This window comes from Euphorbia lathyris, chromosome 6 (genome assembly GCF_963576675.1).
Source record: "Euphorbia lathyris chromosome 6, ddEupLath1.1, whole genome shotgun sequence".
NCBI lineage: Eukaryota > Viridiplantae > Streptophyta > Magnoliopsida > Malpighiales > Euphorbiaceae > Euphorbia > Euphorbia lathyris.
The window spans coordinates 67,234,682-67,260,512 of NC_088915.1; the positions used below are offsets into that span (position 1 = coordinate 67,234,682).

Here is a 25,831-nt window from a genome sequence, read left to right on the forward strand (position 1 = left end):
CTTGAGTCATTTTTGTCCAAAGACGCATGTCCACAACGCACACTTGCAGACCTCATTATTAAAAAAAAACAGGACACAAATATTTCTTTAGAGTTCCTTAGAGGAAAGCTTGGAGTTTGCAGTAACCAAAGCAAGGAGGAGTGTTAAATTTATGCTTTAGTAACTGCTACATTATTATTGTATTGTGGTTAGAATATCTTCTCCTGTATTTTTCATCTGTATGATTTAGTCAGTTGCCTGAAGTGGTTATTAAATCACTGATTTGTAGGAAGTAGTTATTGAATAGTTATTCTGTAACTGTGTTTCTGTTGTATTTAAACTGAGTATCAGATCAATAATAAGTACATTTTTCCATAGCAAATTGAGTTGTTATCAAATCATCTCATTCATTTTCCAACACTAATGCCTTGTGAAGAGGTTAAGGCCTTATCTGAGGAACTTCGTCTCTCCGAACCAAAGCAGTTTCGTGCCTAATCATCAAACCTCTAATAATGTGGTTCTCCTTCAAGAAAATATACACTCCAAGCGCTTCAAATCAGGCCGACAGAGTTTCATGGTTTTAAAGCTTGACTTGAAGAAAGCTTATGATAGAATAAGTTGGGCTTTCTTACGAGATATACTTGAAATAGCTGGTATTGTTATTGTTCACTTCCTAATGCTTCATGGCCCTCTTTATTTGTAACAATTTTATGGTGGGCTTGAAGGTAGAAATGATCTCGTTTTTAAAGGAATTAATTCGAGCTTCGACCGCCATAACTTCATTCTCTGTCAAGTTATTGAGTTTGGCAGTGGCTTCACGTTGCTTCAGCCATCTCTAGCTCATTCTCGCACTCTTTCTTGGATTCGTTGGCTGCCTCCAGACTCGGGTTGGATTAAACTTAATGCTGATGGAGCTTCTAAAGGGAATCATAGCCCTTCTTCCGTCACTAGGCTTATTCGTGAATGCAAAGGCGCCTCGTCGGGAAGTTTTGGAGTTCATATTAGTATTTGTTCAGTATTTTTAGTCGAGCTTTTGGACCTCTTCTTTGTGATGCAACTTGCTTGGGGCAAAGGGTTTCGACGTGTGATTATGGAATTGTATTCTAAAGTTGTGCTTAGTTTCATGTCAGGGCAGTTTCAGTTTCTCATCCATTCCTTTTGTTAATTTCTCAGTGTCATCAGTTGCGTGATAAGTTGTGGGAGATTCGGTTTGGTAACAAATTTCACTTTAGATCATCACGAATGTGTAGACGTCCGAAACATTTTACTTGTTGAATGATCCAAATAAAATGCATCAAGAGTAGTTTTTTAACCTCCGTAGGCTGAATTCAATATAATTAAAGAAGGTAAAAAATGGAAAAATCTCACCATAGATTGTGGTACAGTAAAAGATGATTTTAACTTTTACCAATTGAGCATTGTCCTTTTGTTAATCTAACAACGTTAATTACTCTAGCTTCCAATAATTATTTAATTTTGACTGCTGTTTTGGGACTTGGGACGCGCCACCGCACAACACGTACAACTTCTATGGGCATTTTGGTCATTTACGCAATAAATGAAAGGTAGTGTTATTGATGTAAAAAAGAGTATAAATAAACTAGAATAGTTCCATTTCTTGAAATAGAAAGCCGCAACGCAACCCTACTTACTTTTCCCCAATTCAAAAACTTAAAATTACAAAATTGCCCCTATACAGTAATTCTCATTTTTAGAGATTAAGCCCATGTCTTTTATTTTAATAATTTGATCCATGATTATTTTATTATTTAAATTAAAAAAGCATTGTGGTTTGGTTTAATCTTTGTTTGATATAATTAGGATCAATTTTATTAAGGATATTTCAAGCCTAATTAATTTAAATAGATTAAATGATACAGATTAATTCGGGACGAGTTAGTTTTAATCGTAAACTAACAAAGATGTTTCTTCTCAAGCTAAACTTGAAGGAGTTAATCACAGTTTTATGGACTAAATCCATAGGAAGAAGTTAATCACGGTTTTATGGACTAAATCAATAGGAAATAAGAATTCCTCATTGTTGAAGATAGAACCTTAACAAGCTTCTTGAAGAAGATAATAAATTTGATTGATAAAAAGTTGACTATTACAAAGAGAATGAGATGAATTTAAATGACAAATTACAATAAAGGACAATTACATAGTTAATTGAAAATGTAAAGATAAGGGTAAAACGAGTTGAAAGTAAAGGGGTGGCATAGATGGTAAATATGGAGTGGTATGGGTTGTAAGCGGAGCGTGCCTAATTCCAAGCGGAGCGTGGATTGACTGCTGGACTTTTCTCCGGATCATTCCTTCATTCACGCGGAGCGTGTTTTCACTCAAGCGAAGCGTGCCCAATCCAAGCGGAGCGTGGATTGGCTGCTGGACTTTTCTCCGGATCAAACCTTCCTTCACGTGCAGCGTGCCTTAGCTGCTAACCTGCTAGGTGACACTGTTTTGGCCTATTTACTCGCTTGTTCGTTTGTGCTTGGTTCTTTCTCCGACTTCCCTCGCCCGGACCCGATCTTCCAAGGAGATGCCCTGCATCATTAAATTAATTAAATTAATTGATCATAAATTAGTTAGTTAATTAAGTTGAAGAGCACATTTAGAAATTGGAAGGAGATGGTTGTTTAATACATGCAATAAATAAAGCAATTGAAAAAATGTGGATCATGGAAAATTCTCGGATAAAGTGGGGAATAGTTACTTAGAATCAACGGTATAAAAAGATAAAGATTATGTGTATGAAAGTTCAACCAAGTTAAAGATTCTGCATATATGAAAGCTCAACCAAGCTACTTGGAATCAACAATATAAAAAGATAAGGACTCTCCGTATGAAAATTCAACCAAGTTACTGGGAATAAACAGTGTAAAAAGACAAAGATTCTACGAATGAAAACTCAAAGAATCAACATTATAAAAGATAAAAATTAGATTCTACGTATGATAACTCAGTTAAGTTACTTGGAATCAACGTTATGAAAAGATAAGATTCTGCGTATGAAAGCTCTATTAAAAAAACTCTAAAAATCAAAGTCAAACCCTGCAAATTTCCTTTATTCTAAGTTCAATTTATATAACTCTTGTTGCAATTTTCATTTCAATTTCAAAACCTTAAATTGTAATTTCTAAATTTGTAAGTTTCTACATATCAAAAAAATAAATTTGTAAGTTTCTAATAGTCTTCAAGCATTTATTTTCAATTCAACATTCAATTCTCTTTTCAATTATTTAGGAACTAAATTTTGTCATTTTCTTAATCTTTCACAATTATCATATAGAAGTCAATTCCTTACGTTTTTTAAAAATTTCATAAAATTTCTTCAACACACTCGCATTTCGAAAAAGAAAGTAAACTTTACTTTGTTTTTTCCACCATGGATGTGTTTACTTTGTCAAAGTTCATCACCATCCAATGGTGGAAAAAACAAAGTAAGGTTTACTTTATCAAAAACAAAGTAAGCATAGCCCTAACCCCTGAACTATATTTATATATTAAAATGAGGTTTTAACTGGTTTATTTATAGTCAAATCACATATAAAAATTGTTTTAAAAGTATTAAATGTTTAAATTGGAAACACAAATTTATTGAGTTTTATTCGCCATTTGTTTTGATGCATTTGATGTTGCTGCTATGAGTTACTTTTAAAAAAATTAAAAAAAAAAAAAATTGTTTTTTCAAAAAGCAGAAATTCTTTATTTTTGTAGAGACTATCTTTCAGATATAAAAGACAAACAATATATAACAGAATCCAAAAACAATATACAACAGAATCCAAAAGTAAATTTTTTTTGTTATTAAAAAAAACTTAATGCGTTAAGAAAAAAGTATTGAAATGAAGATTCAAAACAGTTGATGAATAGTGCTTTTTTTTCTAAGAAATATTCCATTGTATTATTTTATCTTATATTTATCCGAGACTCGTCAATTTTAGATGAATCTTTCCTCAATTAAAACTTTATACGTACAATAGACCCAAACACGAAATCTAATTTAAGCAACTCAAGACCCTTAATCACCAAAACAAACCTTAATAATATCCCATTATTCTTATACTAAAATTTAGTTTTTCAATTTATCCAAATAAAGAAATAAGAAACTTGAAGAGGGAAGAGCACTATGAAAAAAAAGTATGATAATTTTCACACGCTTTCCATTTGCCTTCTTTCCATGAAATTATTTTTTTGACTTTCTTTTTCCCCTTTTCATGTAAATAAATGAAATATATATATTTCAAAAAAAAAATGAAATATATATTCCCTAAAATCTAGTATCACTAAAACTCCAAATCTCCCCGACTCTCATCCCACTAGCGCGTGACAAAACAAGCATAACTCTCGTTTTCCTTCCTTTCGGTCTGCTAAATTAGTAGACTACATCAACGGCAGAGATGAAGCGTTAAGCAATCAGATCAACGGTGGATAAAACATTCATAGATGAATGATGATCAACAAAGAAAATGCAAGAAAACATATATATATATACAGACATACATATGTCTTGTTACCTTAATGATGTCTTTAGGAATACGTAAAGTCAACAAAAACAAAAGTACAGCCGGAAAATGTCCTAACATCAAGGAATAAGAACAAGATAAGCAGTTTATGATATGATCAGTAGTTATAAACTTTCTAATTACTCCGTTAATAAAAATCACAGCCACAAAGGCGGAGGCTCATTCAAATCAATAGGCAACCCACGTCGCACAATCCCCAAAAACGACGCCGTTCCCCCATTTTCAACCAACGGAATCCCACCCCCACCACCGCCGCCGTTAGATAAAGGAGGCGACTCAGTTTTAACAGACCCGGAGGAGGACTCACCGTTAAAGCTGAAGTCTTTAAGAACACCAGTTTGCAAGAACTCACCGAGAGCGAAGCGGTGGCCGGCGGCGGATGAGGTCCAACGGTGGTGAGGATGATCGGAAGGTGCGTTGAGGTCGAGGGAAAGCGCGGTGGCTGGAGCGGGGAAATTAGTCTTGGCTTTAGCTCCACGGAGTGAGCGAGCAGCGCCGTCGTAAGCGAGTGCAGCTTCTTCCGGTGTGTCGAATGTACCTAACCAAACCCGAGTTTTCTTCCACGGGTCACGTATTTCGGCGGCGTAACGCCCCCATGGCCTCTTCCGAACTCCTCTGTAATGACCTTCTCTTGAAGAAGACATTGAAAATAAAAAATCGAAACTTTTTTTTTTTACAGAGAAAATGAAGCTAAAAAAGAAAAGAGTGTGTGAAAAAGTAAACGGTCCCACTCAGTCACCCGTAATCGTCGGCTGGACGGCACGACTTCACCAGCTTATGTTTATGTTTATGTTTATGTTTATATTTATATATATAGAGAGAGTCGGCCATGCGGATTCGAAACGATGACGTGTCGATTAAGCACAAAATAGACAACGCTCTTTTTCACCAACGTTAGATCTGCGCCGTCGGATTAGGATAAACGGTGGTGATTGAAAGGTGATAAACACATGAAAATCTGGAGAAAATTAAAAAGGTGGGTCCAAATAAATAAAAATAAAATAAAACAAAGTAGCAGATAGCCGCCGCCTGATTAGACATGAGAGGGAGGTTTTATTTTATTTTGTTAATTTTATAATAAAATAAAATAAAAAGTGGCGTGAGTGGGTCTCGGAGCCGGTGGTGATGATGTAAGCCCTAACCCCAGAAAGTACGGCGCTGGTGAGCGGCGCCTGTCTATTTTGTTTGGATGTGTAGTGTCCAAATTTAAAAAAGCGAAAAATAAAAGGGTGGGATTATGATTACAGAGTGGATCAGACAGTGGAAGAGTGGGGTTGCGTGTCAGTTTATGATTGGATGGTAGCTTTTGTTTTTATGGGAGAGAGAAATGGAAGTGTACAGAGCACCCCATGTGGAGGGTACACAGGGATGTGGTGTCTGAGTTGCAGGAGACAGGAACGAGTCGAGTTGAATATACATGGATTAGATGGCGTGTTTGACTCGGTTTTGGGGGTTTGGGTTTTTATTTATTTATTTTGGGGGCTTGTGGTCCTCTAACTAAAATGGTAATAAAAGTTTTTAAATGGCTAAACACAATTTTAGGGGTAATTTGATTCCCTTCAACTTGTTGTACACTTTATTCCTTTCTCATTAATCACTATTTTCATATCTATCCATTCCATTATTGTTAGTCAAAAATTCATCTTTTTCTTTTTTTTTAGTATCCTAAAAAATAGGTACAACCCATTTTTTTTTTATGAGCAACCCATTTTTTTTAATTATAAATAACTACTAATTTTTATATTTCTATGTATTGCAACTTGAAATTACTAAATTAGCAATAAATTAAATACTTTATCCATAAATCACTTAATTAATTAAAAACAATACTGAGTATTAATACCGAGCATCGTGGTGAGTAACCCTAGCACGTAGCTTCCCTGTAGCCTCCATCCATGGAAGAGCTCGATAGCTAGAGCATTTCTTCCTCGTTCTTATACTAATTTTATCATTAGTTTTTTTTTTATCAACCGTGAAAGCTAGAATTCTCATAGATCTCACTAGCAAAAAAATTAACTTTTATTTCATATATTGACGAACCTTTGCAACTAAGTTTCACTTTTGCACTCCAATTGATTAATGATTGGGCTAAGGCTTGGCAAACTACCTTGATCGTAAAGGTTTTGGGTAGAAATATTCGCCATAACGCTTTATACAAGCGAGCCCTTGGACTTTAAAAACTAGTCGGGAAATTTGACATAATGGATCTAGGGTTTGGCAAACTACCTTCATCGTAAAAGTTTTGGGTAGAAATATTGGCTATAACGCTTTACACAGGTGAGCCCTTGGACTTTAGAAACTAGTCGGGAAATTTGACATAATGGATCTAGGGTTTGGTTTCATATGGCCAAATTCGATATGAAGGATAAACAACGCGTGATCTGAGATGGTCATTGGTCTGTACATGATCATTATTTGACCATTAGAACTTGGTCTCTAATTTTGCTCCTTCGAATGTGACTGTGGATTCGACGATAGTTTGGCCTCGATCCCCCCGAATTACCAATTCGGTTTTTTTATGAAGATTGCTTGATGGTTATTGTTAATACTATTCACAAAGGAGCTTGTGTTAGAAAAGAATACAGCTGAAGCTTTGCATGGTAGACCCATTAGGGTTTGTGTAGAGGTATACTTGGTAAATGAGTGTGACACAGATAAAAATTGTTATGAAAAAATGCTTTAGAGTCCCACTGAACATGCCAAAAATTGTTAGCGATATTTTACAAATATTGCTAATATCGATATTGACTTTTGCGAGTGATTGTGCGAGCGTGCCATGGAAGCTAATTCTCAATTGATTTTATTAATTACAGGTTGTAAAATGCGTGTTAAACTTGGCGTTTAGAAGACGAAACGATTGGACGAATGATACAATGATTGATAAAAAAAAATCATTCTTGGGTTCCTATCTCCACTGGAGAAAGCTTAACTAGCTAAAGCAATGATGACTAAAATGAAATCAACACAAAAGATTTGAGAATTTTCATTTTTTTTATTGATTTTATGAATATTTTTTATTACAAATGATGAAAATTGGAAATGAATGGGATAATTACAACTGAAAAATACTTTAATGTTGTAGAGAAATTACGTTTAACAAAAGCACTTAATTATGAGAATGAAAATATTGATAAAACCTGAAATTAAAAATAAAAAACTTAAAATTAGAAGTGAATTGATGATTTATTGGCGTCTCGAGCTTAAAATTTGTCTCGTATTGCTAGTGGCAAACGTCTGTGATTGATCAAATGGAGAATTAAATGAAGATATGAATCGAAAGCTTAAATTTGTATTGCAATTGTAGGATGTTTCTGAGCTTTTAGAGAAAATAACAATGGTGACTTAATAGGAAATTGGTTTCAAGAAATTTGAAATCATCGGAAATGAAGTTAAATGCTTAAGGATGAAGATTAAAGCTATAGAATGAAGCTTGGTCGCTTGAGAAACAGATTTTGGAAGAATGACTTTAAAGGAAAAAACTTAGTTTCTAGTGTAAAGATTGATTGGATTTTTGTTTAGATTGTGATGGAAACTTGATTTCAAACGAATTAGAAGCTTAAGAAATGAAAGTAAAAGCTTAAATTCGAAGAGATTTAGGACCCGTTTGTTTTACCCACTGTTTGTTGTTTGCTGTTACAGTTTGTTGTTTGTTGTTCCTTATTGCTGTTGCTAGTTGCTGTTTGCTGTTCTTTCTTGTTGTTGCTAGTTGTTGTTTGCTGTTACGGTTTGCTGTTTGCTGTAGGAAAAAGCTGTTTTTCCAAAAAGCAGAGATTCTCTGCTTTTGTAAAATGCTACTATTCAGGTGTAAAAAACAAATAGGAGGTCACTAACCAAACACATAATGCTGCTTTTCAAGTGTAAAAGGGAAACAGGAATGTCACTAACCAAACACCTAAAACGCTCCATTTCGAACTGAAAAGGCAAATAAAAACACGAAAAGGAGCACCCAAACGCCCCTTAGTAGGTGGATATTATTTTCATAAAGATAATAAAGAAGGAAGCACATTAGTTTAGAAAAATGTTTCACTTAAAAGACATAATATCCATTTGGCTCCTTAAACTAAGACTTCAAAGTCAATTAGGATCTCAAACTATCAAAATCATCAATTATGTCTCTGAACTAAGGAAAAATCACTAATTGAGTCTTATTCTAAACAAAAATCATCGATTGAGGTCTCATCGAAAATCATTCAGTTGAACAGTTTCAGACCCATTTCCTCAAACTCATTTTCAACAACACGGAAATGATTACAGTCTTTATCAGATAGTCACAGTTCCTGATTTTAGGATAGGATATAGATTCAATTGATAATTTTTACTTAGTTCAGGAACCTAATAGATGATTTTGATAGTTTAGTGTCCTAATTGCATTTGAAGCTTTAGTTTAGATACACGAATGGATGTAATGCCTACTTAAAAATACATTTTCATCAAATTTTTTAATATATTTTTCTACTTGATAAAAGTGAGAAAGAGTAAATTTAGTGTAGAGTGTTTAAAGAGTTGAATGGAGTAAAGGTAAGTAAAGATGAATAGGTGTCTAGTTACTGCCTTGAAATATTAACTGAATGGTAGTAATATTTAGGAAGAGGTGACTGAAGATTGAACAGGTTAACTGACACATGTTCACGTGATGCTGATTTTTTAACCGTTGGTTTCATTATTACATCACGGACACGTGTGCCTACTAATCCAATTATTCTTTCTTTTTCATTAATTAAACCCTTCACCCTAGTACAATTCAATATTCCAATAAAAATACTCAGAATTTCATTTAATTATTTTATTTTTTCTTTTCAATATTATCGCTAATTTACATTAAATATATTTAGAATAGATAAGTTATTTTTTTTTTTGAAACTACATTATTACTACATTATTTTATGAGTTTATACATATTACAGACAGTGAGTCATTTTGTTTTTTAAAAAAGACTACAAACTCCTCATAAAACTAACTATTTAATCATCACATTCATAAATAAAATATAAAAATGAAAAATAATATTATTAATTTTTCCCAAAAAAAAAAAAAAAAGTAAAATAAGATTATATTATTATTTAGTCTGTTTTTAATTAAAATAACATAACCAAACTTATAATAACTTAGTATTTTAATTTGAAATTTATAAGTATCTTTTTATATTATTGGAACTAATTGAAAGGGATCAACGTAGAGAAAGTACCAGATAGAGGAAGAGCCAGAGAATACTTCTCAATCAGTACCACCCGCAAGAAACAAAACAGTCTGACCAAAAACGATAGGAGAAACAGAGTTTTAATGAACAACAGCTTGCTCCACGAACCAAAACTAGAAGAACATGGAGTAAGAACACGAAGTGAGAACGTGGGCAATCCGCAATGAAGTAGAGCTCTTCGCGCAAAAGGAGCTAACTAGAGAAACGTGGGTTAGTGGAACAGGAGCGTGGACACGACAGTTATTAGGAACACAAGGCCATCGTATTTAAAGAAGAGAAAAAACAAGGAAAAGGGATCCAACTCAAACCAATTCAACAAAATGAAATCAAATCAAATCAAACCAAATCCTAATGGAATTCAAACAATTCTCACATTACGGACTTTAGCTATTCCGCAGCCTTAATTTATTCATTCGAACTTAACTTTCAACTTGTAAGCTCTAGCTCTAGTCTTTCAGTTTTTTTTATCAACAAAGTCTTTCCAATACAATCCAAACAATGTTTCTCTCTTTGAATTCTCTCTTTTGCAACATTTTAGTGTAGTCATAATCAGTCTTCTAGATTTCACTACGAACTTTAAGCATTTTATGTCATTTAAGCTTTTTTACACTTTCGTTTGATTAGAAGTTAGATGTTAGCTATTAGCTCTTTTTGTAGTTTTTTGACAAAACTACTGGTATGCTCGCAATCCGATCCGATCCAATCCACACAAAAAGGCACGAAACAATTATATTTATTTTATATTGTGTTTATTGCTAAATTTTAATTTATTAGTTAATAATCGACTAAATGAACCATAATTTAAATAGTCATAATTTTTTTATAACCGAATCAATAAAATTAAATTTATGAAACTAATTAATAATTAATTTAATACCTAGTGATTTAATAAAAATAGTTTTTTTTAATAATTTTTCAGATTGTGATGATTTTGAAAAATAAAATACATACTCCAAAAATGATGATTTTAAAAAATTCAAAATATGGTTTCATAGTAAATGTGATACTAAACAACTTTAATTCTTAAGAATGTTCATTTTGAGATCGTTATCGACCAAATTTGGTAAAGTAAATAAACATGCAAAATTTTGCAACCACAAGGTTGTGTTTACAAAAAAAAATATCACAGGTACCCATCTGCAAATCAGTGATACCACATGATATGTATATATAATTAACCCTAAATATAATTAATGAGTTATTTGTGAGCGAAGTTCATGAACTGAATTAACGAGCTGGTCATGAGCAAAGATCGTGAACGAACAACTCATGACCATAATGTTAAGTTCGAGCTTGTCAATTTTCTAACGAGCCGAGACGCCAAAGCTCGATTACATCCCTATCAATGACGTTAACATATTAGATCTAAATTATAGAATGCTTTAAATCTATATTTTAGGATTTTAAATAAAAAGATTCATAATTGGGTTCAAATGTTAATTTTTTTTGTTTTGCTTAATACATCATTTGTCCCTGAACTTGTCTAAAAAGTTTGATTTACCCTCTAAACTTTTAAAGTATCCCGATAGCCCCGTAAACTTGTATAAAATGTTCAATTAGCCCCCTGAACTTGCGCAAAATGTAAACAATTGATCACTCGGTTGTAAAAAAGTAAATTAAATACGGAAGATATGTATTGCACGAGTCTTAAAAAAGTAAAACGACCAAAATTAGTGTATGTGGTTTTAATATTAGAGAATACATGTTTTACAGTTCAGCATGTTATAACTTACTTTTTAATTTATTTTTGAATTATGTAATAAAATTCTAAGATGCGTGGAATACATATTCCACATTTAACTTACGTTTTTGTGATCGAGTGATCAATTGATTACATTCAAAGAGTTAACTGAACATTTTATGCAAGTTAAGGAGGTTATCGAGACACTTTAAAAGTTCAGACGACCAATAAAACTTTTTAGACAAATTCATAGAACAAAATGATGCATTAAGTTTTTTTTTTAGGATTGAACCGAATTAATGAGTCACACTATGAAACTTTGGGAGCGAGTGATCGAACAAAGGCTAAGGAGGACGGTGAAGATCTCGGAAAACTAGTTTGGCTTTATGCCGGGAAGATCAACTATGGAAGCCATCCATCTAATGAGACAATTAATGGAGCACTATCGAAATAAGAAGAAAGACTTGCATATGGTTTTTATTGACTTAGAGAAAGCATATGATAAGGTACCAAGGGAAGTACTTTGGTGGGCCTTGATAAGGAAAGGCATTTCGCGGAAATATATTGACATCATAAAGGACATGTATGAGGGAGCATGCACGAGTGTACGTACTAGTGTTGGGAAGACTGAAGAGTTTCCTATTAAAATTGGAGTGCATCAAGGTTCCGCACTAAGCTCATTTCTTTTTGCCATCGTTATGGATGAACTAACAAGTTCACTTCAAGATGGTATACCATGGTGCATGCTGTTTGCAGATGATATTGTGTTGGTTGATGAGACGAAAGAAGGAGTGGAGAGGAAGCTGGAACTATGGAGACAAACTCTAGAATCTAGAGGCTTTAAGTTGAGCCGAAGTAAGACATAATATTTGGAGTGTAAGTTTAGCGGCCATAGGAGTAGGGAGGCAGGGACAATCACCCTAGATGAGAGAGTTGTTCAGGCCTCGGATTGCTTCCGGTATTTAGGATCTATTATCCAAACGGATGGAGAAGTAGATGGAGATGTTGCTCATAGGATTAAAGTTGGTTGGTCGAAGTGGAAGAATGCTACGGGTTTCCTTTGTGACCCCGGTATGCCTAATAGATTGAAGGGGAAATTCTACCGGACGGCAATTAGACCAGCATTGTTATATGGTACGGAGTGTTGGGCAGTGAAACACTGCCACATCCATAAGATGTCGGTGGCGGAGATGCGTATGTTGAGATGGATGTGTGGTCATACGAGGAAGGATCGGGTGAGTAATGAAATAATTAGGACAAAAGTAGGGGTCACATCTATTGAGAATAAATTGAGAGAAACCCGACTAAGGTGTTTTGGCCATGTGAGACGTAGAGCGCTTGATGCGCCGGTTAGGAGAACCGAAGAGTGGCAAAGGGATGTAGTGGTGAGGGGTAGGGGAAGACCTAAGCAAACTTGGAGGAGGGTGATCGAGAGTGATATGGGTTTACTGGAAATTGAGGAAAATATGGTAGTGGATAGGACGGAGTGTAGGGAGCGAATTTATGTCGCTGACATGACTTGATTTCACGGTTTCATATGATGGTTCATATTAACAGATAAATGGGATATGAAAGGTTAGGTTAGGTTAGGACCACTCCACTCCTTTCCCTTTTTTGGCCCATTTTCTTTCCCCACAAATATTGGGTTTTATTTCTATTCTTTTTTATGCCTTTAACCATTTTCCACTATTTATATTTTCACCCCCCAAAATAGGCTTCTTTTTTTTATAAAGAAAGGAAGAATTTTAGCATTTTTATCATTACACCAATTTCCACTATTTTCACCCCCAAAACAGGCTTTAAAAATAATAAAATTAAGTTCTTAAGTATATCATTTTTACAATGTTGGCTAGTTTCAAATGACAAAAAACATCGAGAGGTTATTGACATTTTGGTTTTCAAGAATCTTTTACTTTAACATATTAAATTTCTAATTCTTTATTTATATATATTAAATTTCTAATATTTTATTTTTGGTCAAGTTAAAAACTTGATAATAATAAAATATTTAATTTTTGACATAAAAATCAATTAATAAAGTTTTATTCATCTTATATCCGTCCAAAGTTTATAATTTAAAAAGTTTAAATCAATTTTTTATAAACACTGTTGATTATACCAATGTTTAAAAAAGTCGTCTGGATATTCGAAATCGAAAATACGTTTCGAGTTTCTTCGATTAATTTCTCTAAGTGTTTTTGTTTGCTTGGATGATGCATAGGCCGTGTGCAAAGCGGCTAGCCGACGCCTAGTGCGTTTAGGCAACACCTAGGCAGTAAACCACAATACTTTTATTTTTATTATTTTACTTTATTATAATTAACTTTTGAACTTTGTCACTAGGATCAACCCCGAGCATAAGCTAAAAGTGCGACAGCCTAGGACACACGGTTGAAAATGGTCTAACTTTTTTAGGAATATACATGTATTGATACAATTCAAACCTTGGCTCAAATAACATGAAATTTCAGGCCAAAAATTTGTTTACCATTAATACATTTTTTGTTTTTAGTATAATTTTTATTAAAAGGATCTTTATCTCTTATTTTATCTAGGCCCATAAATTCTCAAGATTGGCCCGGATTGTAGTACGTTATTGGTGAATTGTGTTTATTATATTCAAATATTTTTATTTAATTGCATTATCTACTTGTTTCTATCCCCTTATAACATCAAGCATGCCATCAATTCGTCTTTAATCCGTCCCAAAGGAGATCCCCGTGGTTAAACCTCGCTTCTTAAAGAACCCGCATTAGGAGCCAACTCGTGGGCCCAAAGTGTCCGTATGGGTTCCACCCTATGGAGACATCCGCCTCCCTTCCCAAAGGTTTGACGCCCGACTCTCCTAGTCCCAAGTGGACTAGGGTGCATCGTTTAAACCAGTCCCGCTAACTGTAGAGATCCGACACCAGGTGACCCCGTCCCCCTATAATGTTTCTTACGCGGACTTCAAATCTATAGCCAATGGACATTCACCACTCGTCTACGAATTGCTTCAATTTTCTTATTTGAGTAGTTTCAATGACTTTATTGTTGGTCTAGTCGAATTATAGAATCTTAATGCTTTTGCCTATTTAAACTTTTAGAAATTGAAATTGATGAGTCAAAAGAAGTAGTTAACATTGATATATAAAATAGCTAGATAGATAGTAGATAGTAGTTGTTAATAAGAATATACATTTCCCATAAAAAATGTTGACACTGATTTGTAGGACAATATAAAAGAAACCCCATTTTCAGCACCTCTTTTTCTTTTTCTTTTTCATTTCTGTGTAAATGAACCAAACAGTAAGCACCATTTGCCATCCTCCCTCAGTATCTAAAATAAGAATAGGTCTGCCTGCCTGCCACTGTAAATTTGATCAGTTTCAGGTTAATTTTAATTGTGGTCTACCTTTTTCTCTGTTTCTTCTTCGAGCCCCACCCGGCTATATTAATAATTTTAGTGTTCTGACAAAATCAAGCTTATTAGGCTTAATAATCTCTACAAAATCAACCCATAAATAAATATGCTTCTTTTTGTTTTGGTACAGCTTAGCTTAGATTAGACTACTCATGTCTTAGTCACTTATTTCACTTAATGCTCTAACTAAGTAAATCTAATAAGACAACTAATTCCTGGTTCGAACAAAATCAGAAACATGTTTCGTCACATGCTTCCATTAATCAGACAACTAACAATAATCTAATGTTTCTCCTCACTCAAAATAATAATAATAATAATAATAATAATAATAATAATAATAAAAGTATCAAATACATTTAAAATATCATCAATGTATGATTAAACAGTACTAATTTAGACATCAATAACAGAACGTGACACATCATTCATATTACACTATTAAATTATGTCAATTATATGTGAAGAGAGAAATCAGAAGAACAATATCAACGACATGTCATATTTCGTTATCGACATCTAAATTGATACTATTTTTTATATCTTAAACCTACAGTAATACTATTTTAATTATAAATTTTTTAGTTAATTATTTATATAAAGTTGCAGCTCCTCTATACCCTAAAATATAAACTTTAAACCCTAATTTTAAACTCTAGACTCTCAAAGATAAAATCTAGACTCTAATTTATAAACTCTAGACCTGAAAAGATAAAATCTAAACTCTAATTTAAAAATTTTAAACCTTAAAATATATGACATGAAATTAAAATATTAGCTCGACACACGGACGACATAGTAAGCCTGAGTGTATAGTATAATTTCTCAATTAGGGATAGAAAACATAAAACCAAAGGAAAAAAGAAGAAGCAGATGATAAAATAATTACAAGGTGGAAACGAAATAGGAACAATTATTATCTAATATTAGAGCATTTTTAAGAGACTCTTAGTGAGCTCTCTAAAAATGATATAAATAATTGACTCTTAGTGATTTAAGAGTGGCTAAAATATATCATCTCCAACAATGTTCATTATATTCACTCCTTATTTATTATTTTATTATTAAGATTATTTTTTATTGTTACATTACCAATAGTGTGAGGAGAGTGACACATCAATAATAAATTATTAATAAAAAAATGAAGTTAGAAGGCACTAAGAGGTGGAGAGAGGCTCTCTATTAATAGAGAGGATGGAGAGGCTCTTAGTGATTTGAGGAGCCACTAAGAGACTGTTGGAGATGAATTTTCATTCTCCCTCCTCAAATTTTAACTTAAGAGCCAACTTAAGAGGTTGTTGGAGATGCTCTTATATTTTACAAATAATTAGAAGTTTAATAGCAAATTAAATAAAGCAAACAAAAAAATGGTCAGTGTTGTTGACAGATGCAATATAGTAGGTGCAAGAAGTTACTTTATCAAAAGAAATACAATTTTTTATGATTAGCATAAAAGAGCTAGCATAAATTGTAATATTAATCTAATACTTGCTTTATTTTAATTTGCTATTAAACTTCTAATTATTTGTAAAATATAATATTAATTTAAAGCCATAAGAATATTTATATAACAACCCGGTCACAAAGGAATGATATCGGATTAAAAGTCATGATTAAGAAGCGATTCAAAAAAATAACGATAAGAACAAAAGTGAACAAAATTTCAAATTAAAAATGAAAATAGTGTCTAAAATATATTAGTAAGGTGTGATCCAACACATGTAGACAACTTTTAAAATCATGCAACACTAGAAATAAGACTTAAATCAAAACGGATAAAAATATCTATATAATATTGAACCCGGCCATTACAAACTTAAAATATTAAAAGGAAATAAAGAAACCATGCCATGCTATGCCAAAGATTAGAATGAAACCAAGAAAAATAATTAGAAAAATGAACATAAAAAAAAAATAGTTACCAGGAAAAAATTTCAATCTGTATTATATGCATTTGTTCTTTAACATGTTACAAAATCCCTTTGCTAGAATTGAGCCAAAGGATTGAAAAAAAAATGTACATGATTTATCGCTCCATAAGGCATTTAGTTGGCGCCAGGCAAATGAAGGTTAGGGCATTGGTTGTACCTGATGTCTTCAACTTGGCCAAATATTTTCAAAGTATTGGCATAACAAGGGCAAGAAGTGAGCCAAATCAATCAACTGGTGAAAGATTCATTCTATATAGAAGCAGATCACAGTGCATAATGTAGGAATCATGAGAGTAAGCTAGGACCATTTTCTGCAGCTGTTCGAGCATGCCCGTGATTATAATGCCTCCCCATCTGGATATCGTTTCCTACATGTGTCCTTGCTTTCGCATATGGAGCACCTCTTGCTGTCAAACAACAATAGAAGTAGGATGTTAACTTGTATATATCATTTTCTTCATGCGGAAAATGCACGGACGGACACAGTATTTGTGCGCCGGTGTTAGAGTTCAATTCCGGTGTCACTGAAGTAACTATGGCCAAATTTGAGGAAATAACCAACCAGAAAGCTAACTTAGGGAATTAACTCAAAGTCCTAGTTGCTAGCTTATGGCCATGTAAGATTCTTCATCAACATATCTACCACGTGACGAAAATGTTGATGGAGAATCATGAGTGGCGATGAACTGACAAGTGAACCTTTGAGTTGACTCGCCAAGTCAGTTTTCCGGTTGGCTTTTTTCTAAATCTAGCCATAGTGACTTTATTTTGACCATTTTCCTGAGATGGACCCTATAGAGAACTGTTCAAAATTTTCTTGCTAGGATTTCATAATCTGATAGAAAAGAAATAATTAAATTTTGCCCTCAGTATTTTATTTATTGTCCTTACCCGCAATATGCTGTGCACGTAGAATATTCTGTCGTCTTTTCCACCAACACATTGAACAGGTAACCATGAGAAGCAATGCCACAAGTGCACCAAATGCAATCCCGATTTTTGCACTAGCAGAGAGGTGATGCCCACAAGCACGCAATCCAGGTATACCACAAAGGCCAGCATTATCAGTAAAACTGCAGAAACCACCATAAAAATAGTACTCTTTAAGGATTAGAGACAAACAATATAATTACAGAGTTCACATCAATCATAAGGCCATACTTGAAGCTAGCTCCGTGCAAAAGCCTTCCTCCTAATGCAGCTGGGACTCTTCCAGACAATGAGTTGCCATTGAGATTCCTGCACCATATATATTTGAGTTAGAGCCATCTAGTATCTCGAGTATTAATCATCATTGAGATATCCAAGCGAAAGAACTTACAATTTCCGTAAGGCCAATGGTCCAAGGCTCTCAGGAATTGATCCATTGAAGAAATTGTAGGAGAGGTCCCTGCCATACAACTAGATGCAATAAGATTATGGATATTGCATCCTCCTAATCATAGAAGAGAACCTACATGCTTTTTACTACTTAAACTAGGGACTTCCCTATCTCAAAGGATATTCTTTTTTCGTTAAGAAATCCCCTGTTTCTCACTGAAAACATATTTACTTGAACAGTTAACAAATGCAGATTAAATAAGGAGTTCTTTTGAAAATGTATATTGAAGCAAGCAAGAAATGACAAAATAGGTTATGTCTTTGTGAGAAGAAGTCTATATATTCAAGTAGCAACTCACGGCGCTGAGATTCCCATCTAAAAAATAACATTTCTGACTCAAAATGCCTTCTGCATCACAGTAGGAAGTTCAAAAAATAGGATAATGTGCCACTGAGAGTACTGACGGCATTAAATGCTTTAAAAATAATCTCTCAACAAATGATGCAATTTGCAAATTACTTGATAGAGCTACAGGACTGCATGCAACTTGGCACCAAGAGAGTAAATTTCTTACAAGTTAATTTAAACTGTTTTTATCATTTTTTAGTTGAATGTTAGATCAATTCATTCATAAGTTATATTCTTTATGCTAACAAACCAGCAAGCTAGGCAGCTAGTATAAAAGAAAGCAACAATTTGACCAGTGAATAAGCTGTACATACAATACTTCTAACCCGGTTATTGATCCAATATTTGACGGAATAATCCCATGAATGCTGTTTCCACTTAAATTTCTGCAAGTGAACAAGTTCAAATAAATATGAGGGTGTTGAAGCTAGAGCTGTCAAAATGAGTCATAACCCATTTATTGACCCATTTAACCCATCATTTAAATAGGTTAGGGTTGACCTTTTTATGGATTGGGTCATAAAGAGGTTGAGCCATTTAACCTATATAATAAAAGGGTTGAATAGGTTTTTGGAAGGGTCAACCCAATAACCCATTAGTTTCTTATTCATCTTAAAACAACCACAAATACTTATTCTTTAATATTAGTAAATTTGAATTATTGAATGAAATTTGAATTATTCATCCACTAAATGAGAAATATTCTCTTCATATTATTCTTTTCATACTTATTCTTTAATATTAGTAGATTTTTCAATTCATTATATATAGTTTCCTTTGAAATAATATATTTATTTATTTATAAAATGTGAGGATGTGAGGCTGTGACGACAACCCAATAAATAATTTCGTCAAAACATTCATTTATTTAATAATTAATAAATATATTTTTTTTATTTCTCATACAAAACGTCTAAAACAAAAAATAATATTCTCTAATTCCATGCAATATTAAATTATATATTCTCAAAAGAAAACTTATAAAATTAAGGGTTTTTTTTTGGAAGATATAAAATTAAGGGTTAATTTAAAAAAACACATGGTTTCATGTTTTCATAGATCATTTTTAAAATTCTGGAATTTCAAAAATTCTGGAATTCCAGAATCTGAAGAATTCTAGAATTTCAGAATCTGAAAAATTCTAGAATTTCAGAATCTGAAGAATTCTAGAATTCCAGAATCTGAAGAATTCTGAAATTCCAGAATCTGAAGAATTCCAAAATTTGGAAAATCTAGAATTTCAAAAATTCTAAAATTCCAGAATATGAAAATTCTGAAATTCCAGAATATGAAAATTCTGAAATTCTAGAATTCAAAAATTCTAGAATTTTAAAAATTCTGGAATTTCAGAAATTCTAAAATTCTAGAATTTCCAAAATTCAGAAATTCCAAAAATTCAGAAATTTCAGAAATTTTGGAATTTTGAAAAATAATAGAATTCCAGAATCTGGAAATTCTAGAATTTCGAAAATTCTGAAATTCCAGAATATGAAAATTCTGGAATTTCAGAAATTCTAAAATTCTAGAATTTCCAAAATTCTAAAATTCTAAAATCTGGAAATTCTGGAATTTCAAAAATTCAGAAATTCCAGATATTCTGAAATTTCAGAAATTTTAGAATTTTGAAAAATTCTAGAATTCCAGAATCTGAAGAATTCTAGAATTTCAAAAATTCAAAAATTTTGAAAATTCTGAAATTTCAAAATCTGAAATTTCAGAATCTGGAATATCAAAAATTCTGAAATTTCAAAAATTCAGAAATTCCGTAAATTCTGGAATTTTGAAAATTCTGGAATTTTAAAAATTCTGAAATTTTAAAAATTCTGGAATTTCAAAAATTCTGAAATTTTGAAAATTCTGGAATTTCAAAAATTCTTGATGATTTGGATGATTACTACATTGTTGTTTGATTTTATAGAACATTACATTATTTGGACTAATAGTTTTTTACGTGTATGTTAATTGAAATTCAAATGAACAAATTTTTAATTAGATTTAGTTAAATGGGTTAAATGGGTCAACCCATGTAACCCATTTAATAAATGGGTTGGGTCATTTTGACCTCTATACAAATAGGTTATTACAACCCATTTATTAAATGGGTTGGGTTGGGTCAACCCATTTATTAAATAGGTTGGGTCAATCTTTTTAGCCATTTTGACACCTCTAGTTGAAGCCACAAAGAGGTTATATAAGCATCAGTACCTCAAATACTTTCCAATTAAAACTAGAAGATAAAAAAAAAAAAAAAACTAGAAGAAATATGGTAGGAAGTTACATGTTCTGCAAGTGGCGAAGCCTAGATATGTCATTAGGCAAGAAACCCCTCAAACCCTGGTTGTCAAGACCACTGTGCAAGAAGAAACTATCTTAGAATAACAAGCATCAATTACTTACATTCAATGACAAACTAATTAGAGGAAATACACTTAATAGTTCAATCATTATCAAGACTGATTGGCATAGGCAATATTTAATGGGTTAATTATAAATAACTATCCTGTGGTTTGGCCGATTTGCAGACCGGTACCTGTAGTAACTTTTTTTTTGCAAAAACAACCACGTGGTTTGCAAAATTTTGCATTTGAGTTCACTTTGTCAGAATTTGGTCAATAACGACCTCGAAATGAAAATTTTCAAGAGTTAAATGATATTTTAAGCAACTTTAATTCTTCAACTTTTTAGGTTTGAGGTCATTTAGGTGTTGTTTTTTATGAGTGAGAAAGATAACGTTTAGAGAGATAAAACTCCAAAAATGATGATTTTGAAAAATTAAAAATATGGTTACACAATAAATATGATACTAAACAACTTTAATTCTTGAAAATTTTCATTTTGAGGTCGTTATCGGCCAAATTTGGCAAAGTAAAAAAAACATGTAAAATTTTGCAACCACAGGGTTGTGTTTGCAAAAAACAATATCACAGGTACCCGTCTGCAAATCGGCCGAACCACAGGATAGTTATTTGAAATTAACCCATATTTAATCCCACAAACTAAATAAAATGGAATAAAAAAATTGTGGGGAAAGGATCAAGAGAGTACAGTCCATCGATGGCCCATTTGCTGCTAGTTCTATCAAATAGACAATCAGCTCCAGTCCATGGATGTTGTTGGGGAACACATGGATCACCATTCCACCCAAATCGAAGAGGAAGGGCCAAGGCACTCTTTAATGTTTGTAAAGCCCTCACTAGCACACAGAAGAATGACCAATTTAGTAAATGTTTCATTAACTTCCAACTTCATGAGAACTACACCTCATATTCAAAAGCTATGTGAAAGCAAAAATTACTGAAAGATAATCTATAATTTTTTGTTTAAAAAGTAAGGAAAGAACTAATTAATTACAGAATAATTATAAATGATCTATATACTCAGCATCCACATGCAAGACTCATAATATGAATAACCATAATCTACATTAGGATTTCAAATCAACAACTTTCACATTAATGTGCTTGGTAGTTTAAAGTTCCAGTTAGGACTAAGTGAGAAGAAGCAAAAATTATTTTCTGAACCTAGAGGATGAAAAGCACTATCTTTCTGATCTCTAAGACAGCAAAAGATGCTACACAGACTGGTAGTAGAGTAACAAAACTGACTTGCTTCTGGCTGAATGAATTCACCAAGAATTAGAATGTGCCAGAGGTAGCCACACTAGCAACTGCTTTTCTAATTGTAATATATTGGTTGCAGTCAAACATTTGAGCCAGATAAGATTATTTTTTTTTCATTGCATACTAACTACACAACCACAAGATGTATTTCATTTGCAAACTAAGTGAATATCATACTCAAATGCAAGCAGAAAAATAGATACTGAATGTCCTAGCAGCAGTAAGTCCGTAACCATAACAGAGATGTATAAATACACGTTAGTATATTGATACATAGAGATGAATGTGCTTATATAGCAAACATCATTCTAGTGCAATGTATCACAAAAAGTACAATTAATCTTCAACAAATAAGAGATCAAATATGTTATTTACCTTCTTCCAATATAGTTTTAGACTCGGACGCAATAACCTCAAAGACTTCAATGGCATTGATTATGGCATGGTTTCCTTCTTTAGGATGCAAAGAAATTGTTAAAGTTCTCCCATCAACAAAAAGTGTTGTGTTAAGTACTAGAGCAGTATAACGATCCCCAGTCATTTTGGCAATGTCTACTTCTTTAAACTTAGTGTCACCATTAATTAGGATGTCGAATACCCTCTTACCTACACCTGTTACTTTAACATCAATCTCCGCGAAGTGTAGCCAGATTGAGTAGTTTCTATTTGGATCCAGATCCATTGTGTATGTTAAATCTGGCTGAGCATCAGTGCTAACAAGAGCAGTTTGATAAAGAGCTTCTGGATAGAAGTTAGGTGCCTTTGAGGCCTGCTTAATGCTATTTTCAGTAGATATAGCTTTATCAGAATTCTGGCCAAATGTTATCATGTGACTCCAAAATCTATCCCCGCCCCATTTGTCGCCACTATAATCTACACCAAATTTTGATTTCCCATTGCCACAACTATATCTGCCTACAGTTCTGAGAATTATTCCTTGACCCCACTCTGGACCAAAATAATATGCTCTATCATCAACTTGAAGAATTTCAATGGAGAGGATTGTTGGATCTCCATGCCCTGTGCTATGGAAACAAATTGATGCTGTCCCATCAGTAAGAAACACTTGAGCTTCGGTAAATACTTGGTCATCATGGCTACTCCAACCTGATTGCAAGGAATAAATCTGGGTGCCTTCCACAGAAATGTCAAATAGAGGTTCATTATCAAAATTTGGATTAGTATCTCGATGCCCAACCAATGCAAAGAACACCCTTACAGAATAATGTCCCTTTGGCACTCTTTTGATGTTGTAGCAATTATTGAGACCTTCAGATAGGGGAAAATAGCGAAGTGTCTTAAGCGGAGGAGAAACATAGCTTGGAAGCGTTGCATTAGTAGGAATGCCTCCCGTATATGCAAAATCCTTGTACCAAAGAGTATTAGTTGGAGCAGTATGAACATTAACTCGAGCTCCACAACTTATCCGCATAACCCAGGGTGCTGTTGGAGGAAACAAATCTCTTTGAGTCCAACAAACAAATAAATGATAAGTAAAAGGTACTACCACATAAGGCATGATACTTAAACAATACCAAAGCTCTAGATACTGTAAGTACTTTGCTTCATTATTTAACGAACTTAATCTCACTTATTGATGTAAACTTCAATCTTCTCATATAAAAGATGCAAAGTAATTAGATGCCTAATGGAATTAATTCAAACAGTAACCAAGCATATATTCCACAAAAAGAAACAAAAAAGTATTCGAGCTTCATTATTGTCAAAGTCAATATATAGAGTTGACAGACAGTAAACCCATAGGTATTTCCAACTTGCTATCTGCATTATGATCCTTAATTATTTCCTGATTAAGTGAACTAATAAAAGATAAAATGGGTAGAAAAATAATTACATGCGTTTTCAGGTTCTCCCTGAGATTAAATCAGCATCAAGTGAACTATTAGCTTGCAAGTTCAATATGATGAAGTTTCTTTATCAGGTTCTTATAAATTTATATACAAAAATGTAGTTCTAGAAGAACAAGAAATTATTATTTTTCCTGTACGTTTTTTCAGCAAGCAAACAGATCCAAACTGCTCATCACCACATCAATTTATAATGCAAATGGTACCATCTCAAAACTCACAACTTTATCCCTTACCTAACACCAATAAGCAACAAATAGCAAAGACACCAAAATCAGCCAAACAAAAACAGCATATAGAGCATTTATAAATTATAGGTTCAGAACATACATAATCCATCAATTGAAGTAGAGAAATATATAAAATCACCACAAGAATCCCGAACTGCAATCCTCCCAAGCATCCAGCGACCATATTCGAATCGAAAAAGTAGGAAAGTAAAAGCGAAAAAGCTCACCAGGTTTAGCTAAACAAGTGAAGAGAGATAAGCAAAACATGAGAAGCCATGATTGGAGAAGGAGAAGAAATCTGAACATTGTTAACTTCACCAGGAATAGCTCTCTTTCTCTCGCTCGCTCGCTCTATGTCCTCATTCTTCCTCTCTGTAGCTTTTTCTTCCTAAGGAGAGAGAGAGAGAAAGTAAGTGCAGGGACGTGAGTGCAGGTGAAGATTTTTATTTTATTTTATTTCTCTATTTTGTTTTGTTGGCTCGTGAGGGATGACCGATTGTTCATATGCATGTGGGGCTCATTAGCCACGGTGGACCTTTTTCCAATCGGACGACGCAGGAAACTCGTGAGTCTTTGTCGAATAAACGAAAATAAAAAATACCCTTAGACCCTTCATTATTTTTTATTTTGGTGGTTGTCCTAATAAAATAAATAAATAATTAAAAGATATAGTAATATATTAAAATGCATTTAAATTTCACTTAGATCCCTCATTTATATTTTAAAAGACAATTAGACACTTAACCTTAATTAAATTTTTAACTATATTTTAAAAATTAATTAGATCTCTAATCTCTTAAAATCGTTAATTAAATTCTCAACGTATATTAAAACTCTTAAAATGGATCTCTCCTCAATTAAAATAAATTTTTATTTGATTTTAATCATTGTTTTATTATATTTTTCAGTTTTTATTATCAATTCAATTTTAATTACTATTTTATAATATTTTCAATTTTAGTTACAAGCTCAGTTTTAGTAAAAAATAATTAAAATTAATCGAAATAAATATTATATACACATGTAAAATATGTTGATATAATATATTAATTTTAGTTTTATTTAACTATTTTTTATAAAAATCGAAATTTAAAATATCAGAAAATATAAAACAATTGAACCAAAATTTTAAATTTTATTTCAATTATGAAAATAGTCCATTTAACCGTTTCGGTATATTAGGAATTTGAATGATGAGTTTAAAAATTAAAAACTAATTAATTTTTAAAATATAAGTTGAAAATCTGATTTTATTTTATTAGGGTTTTTTTTTTGATTGAATATTTTATTAGGGATTTAATATAGGGATAATTACTAATCTAACCCAATGAAGGACCCCACTTTACATATCTAACGCACCTTCCTTTCATTTTACCAAATTAGACAAATAAACCCATTTTGGACAAAACTACTCTTGTTTTAGTTTGAAGGTTCATCTCCTACCTCCCGCTGCTTCCACTTCAACTTCCTCACCTGACCTTTCCCATTCAACTTCATTGTGGTTCATCTTCTTCAGTTTCAGTTCGTTTCAACTGCATTTTACGTTTTGAACTCATCACTATATATAATCCGGGTTGTTCTTCTCTACATTTTCATTTTTATTTTCATCTCCTACCTCGACACCAGTTTCAGTCCGTTTCTTTCTTCTGCGCGCGGAAGTTATGGCA

At 32.8% G+C, this 25,831-nt stretch overlaps 2 protein-coding genes across 3 annotated transcripts; both read right to left on the reverse strand.

The window, feature by feature from the left end:
- Nucleotides 1-4,395: 4,395 nt before the first annotated feature.
- LOC136233037 (ethylene-responsive transcription factor 12) lies at nucleotides 4,396-5,294 on the reverse strand. Its single transcript, XM_066022569.1, has one exon. The coding sequence runs from the start codon at nucleotides 5,147-5,149 to the stop codon at nucleotides 4,643-4,645; it is 507 nt and encodes a 168-aa protein (XP_065878641.1). The 5' UTR covers nucleotides 5,150-5,294; the 3' UTR covers nucleotides 4,396-4,642.
- An 11,392-nt stretch (nucleotides 5,295-16,686) lies between these two features.
- On the reverse strand, nucleotides 16,687-24,600 carry LOC136233298 (receptor-like protein 4). Of its 2 annotated transcripts, none has more exons than XM_066022920.1 (9): nucleotides 24,392-24,600; nucleotides 22,442-23,509; nucleotides 21,492-21,639; nucleotides 20,725-20,796; nucleotides 18,761-18,832; nucleotides 18,039-18,107; nucleotides 17,879-17,956; nucleotides 17,609-17,790; nucleotides 16,687-17,124 (listed from the first exon to the last, which is right to left on the reverse strand). In XM_066022920.1, the coding sequence occupies exons 1-9, from the start codon at nucleotides 24,468-24,470 to the stop codon at nucleotides 17,003-17,005; spliced, it is 1,890 nt and encodes a 629-aa protein (XP_065878992.1). In that variant the 5' UTR covers nucleotides 24,471-24,600; the 3' UTR covers nucleotides 16,687-17,002. The 2 variants fall into 2 exon arrangements, with proteins under 2 accessions (XP_065878992.1, XP_065878993.1); XM_066022921.1 differs by having other exon boundaries at nucleotides 24,265-24,400.
- Nucleotides 24,601-25,831: the final 1,231 nt, after the last annotated feature.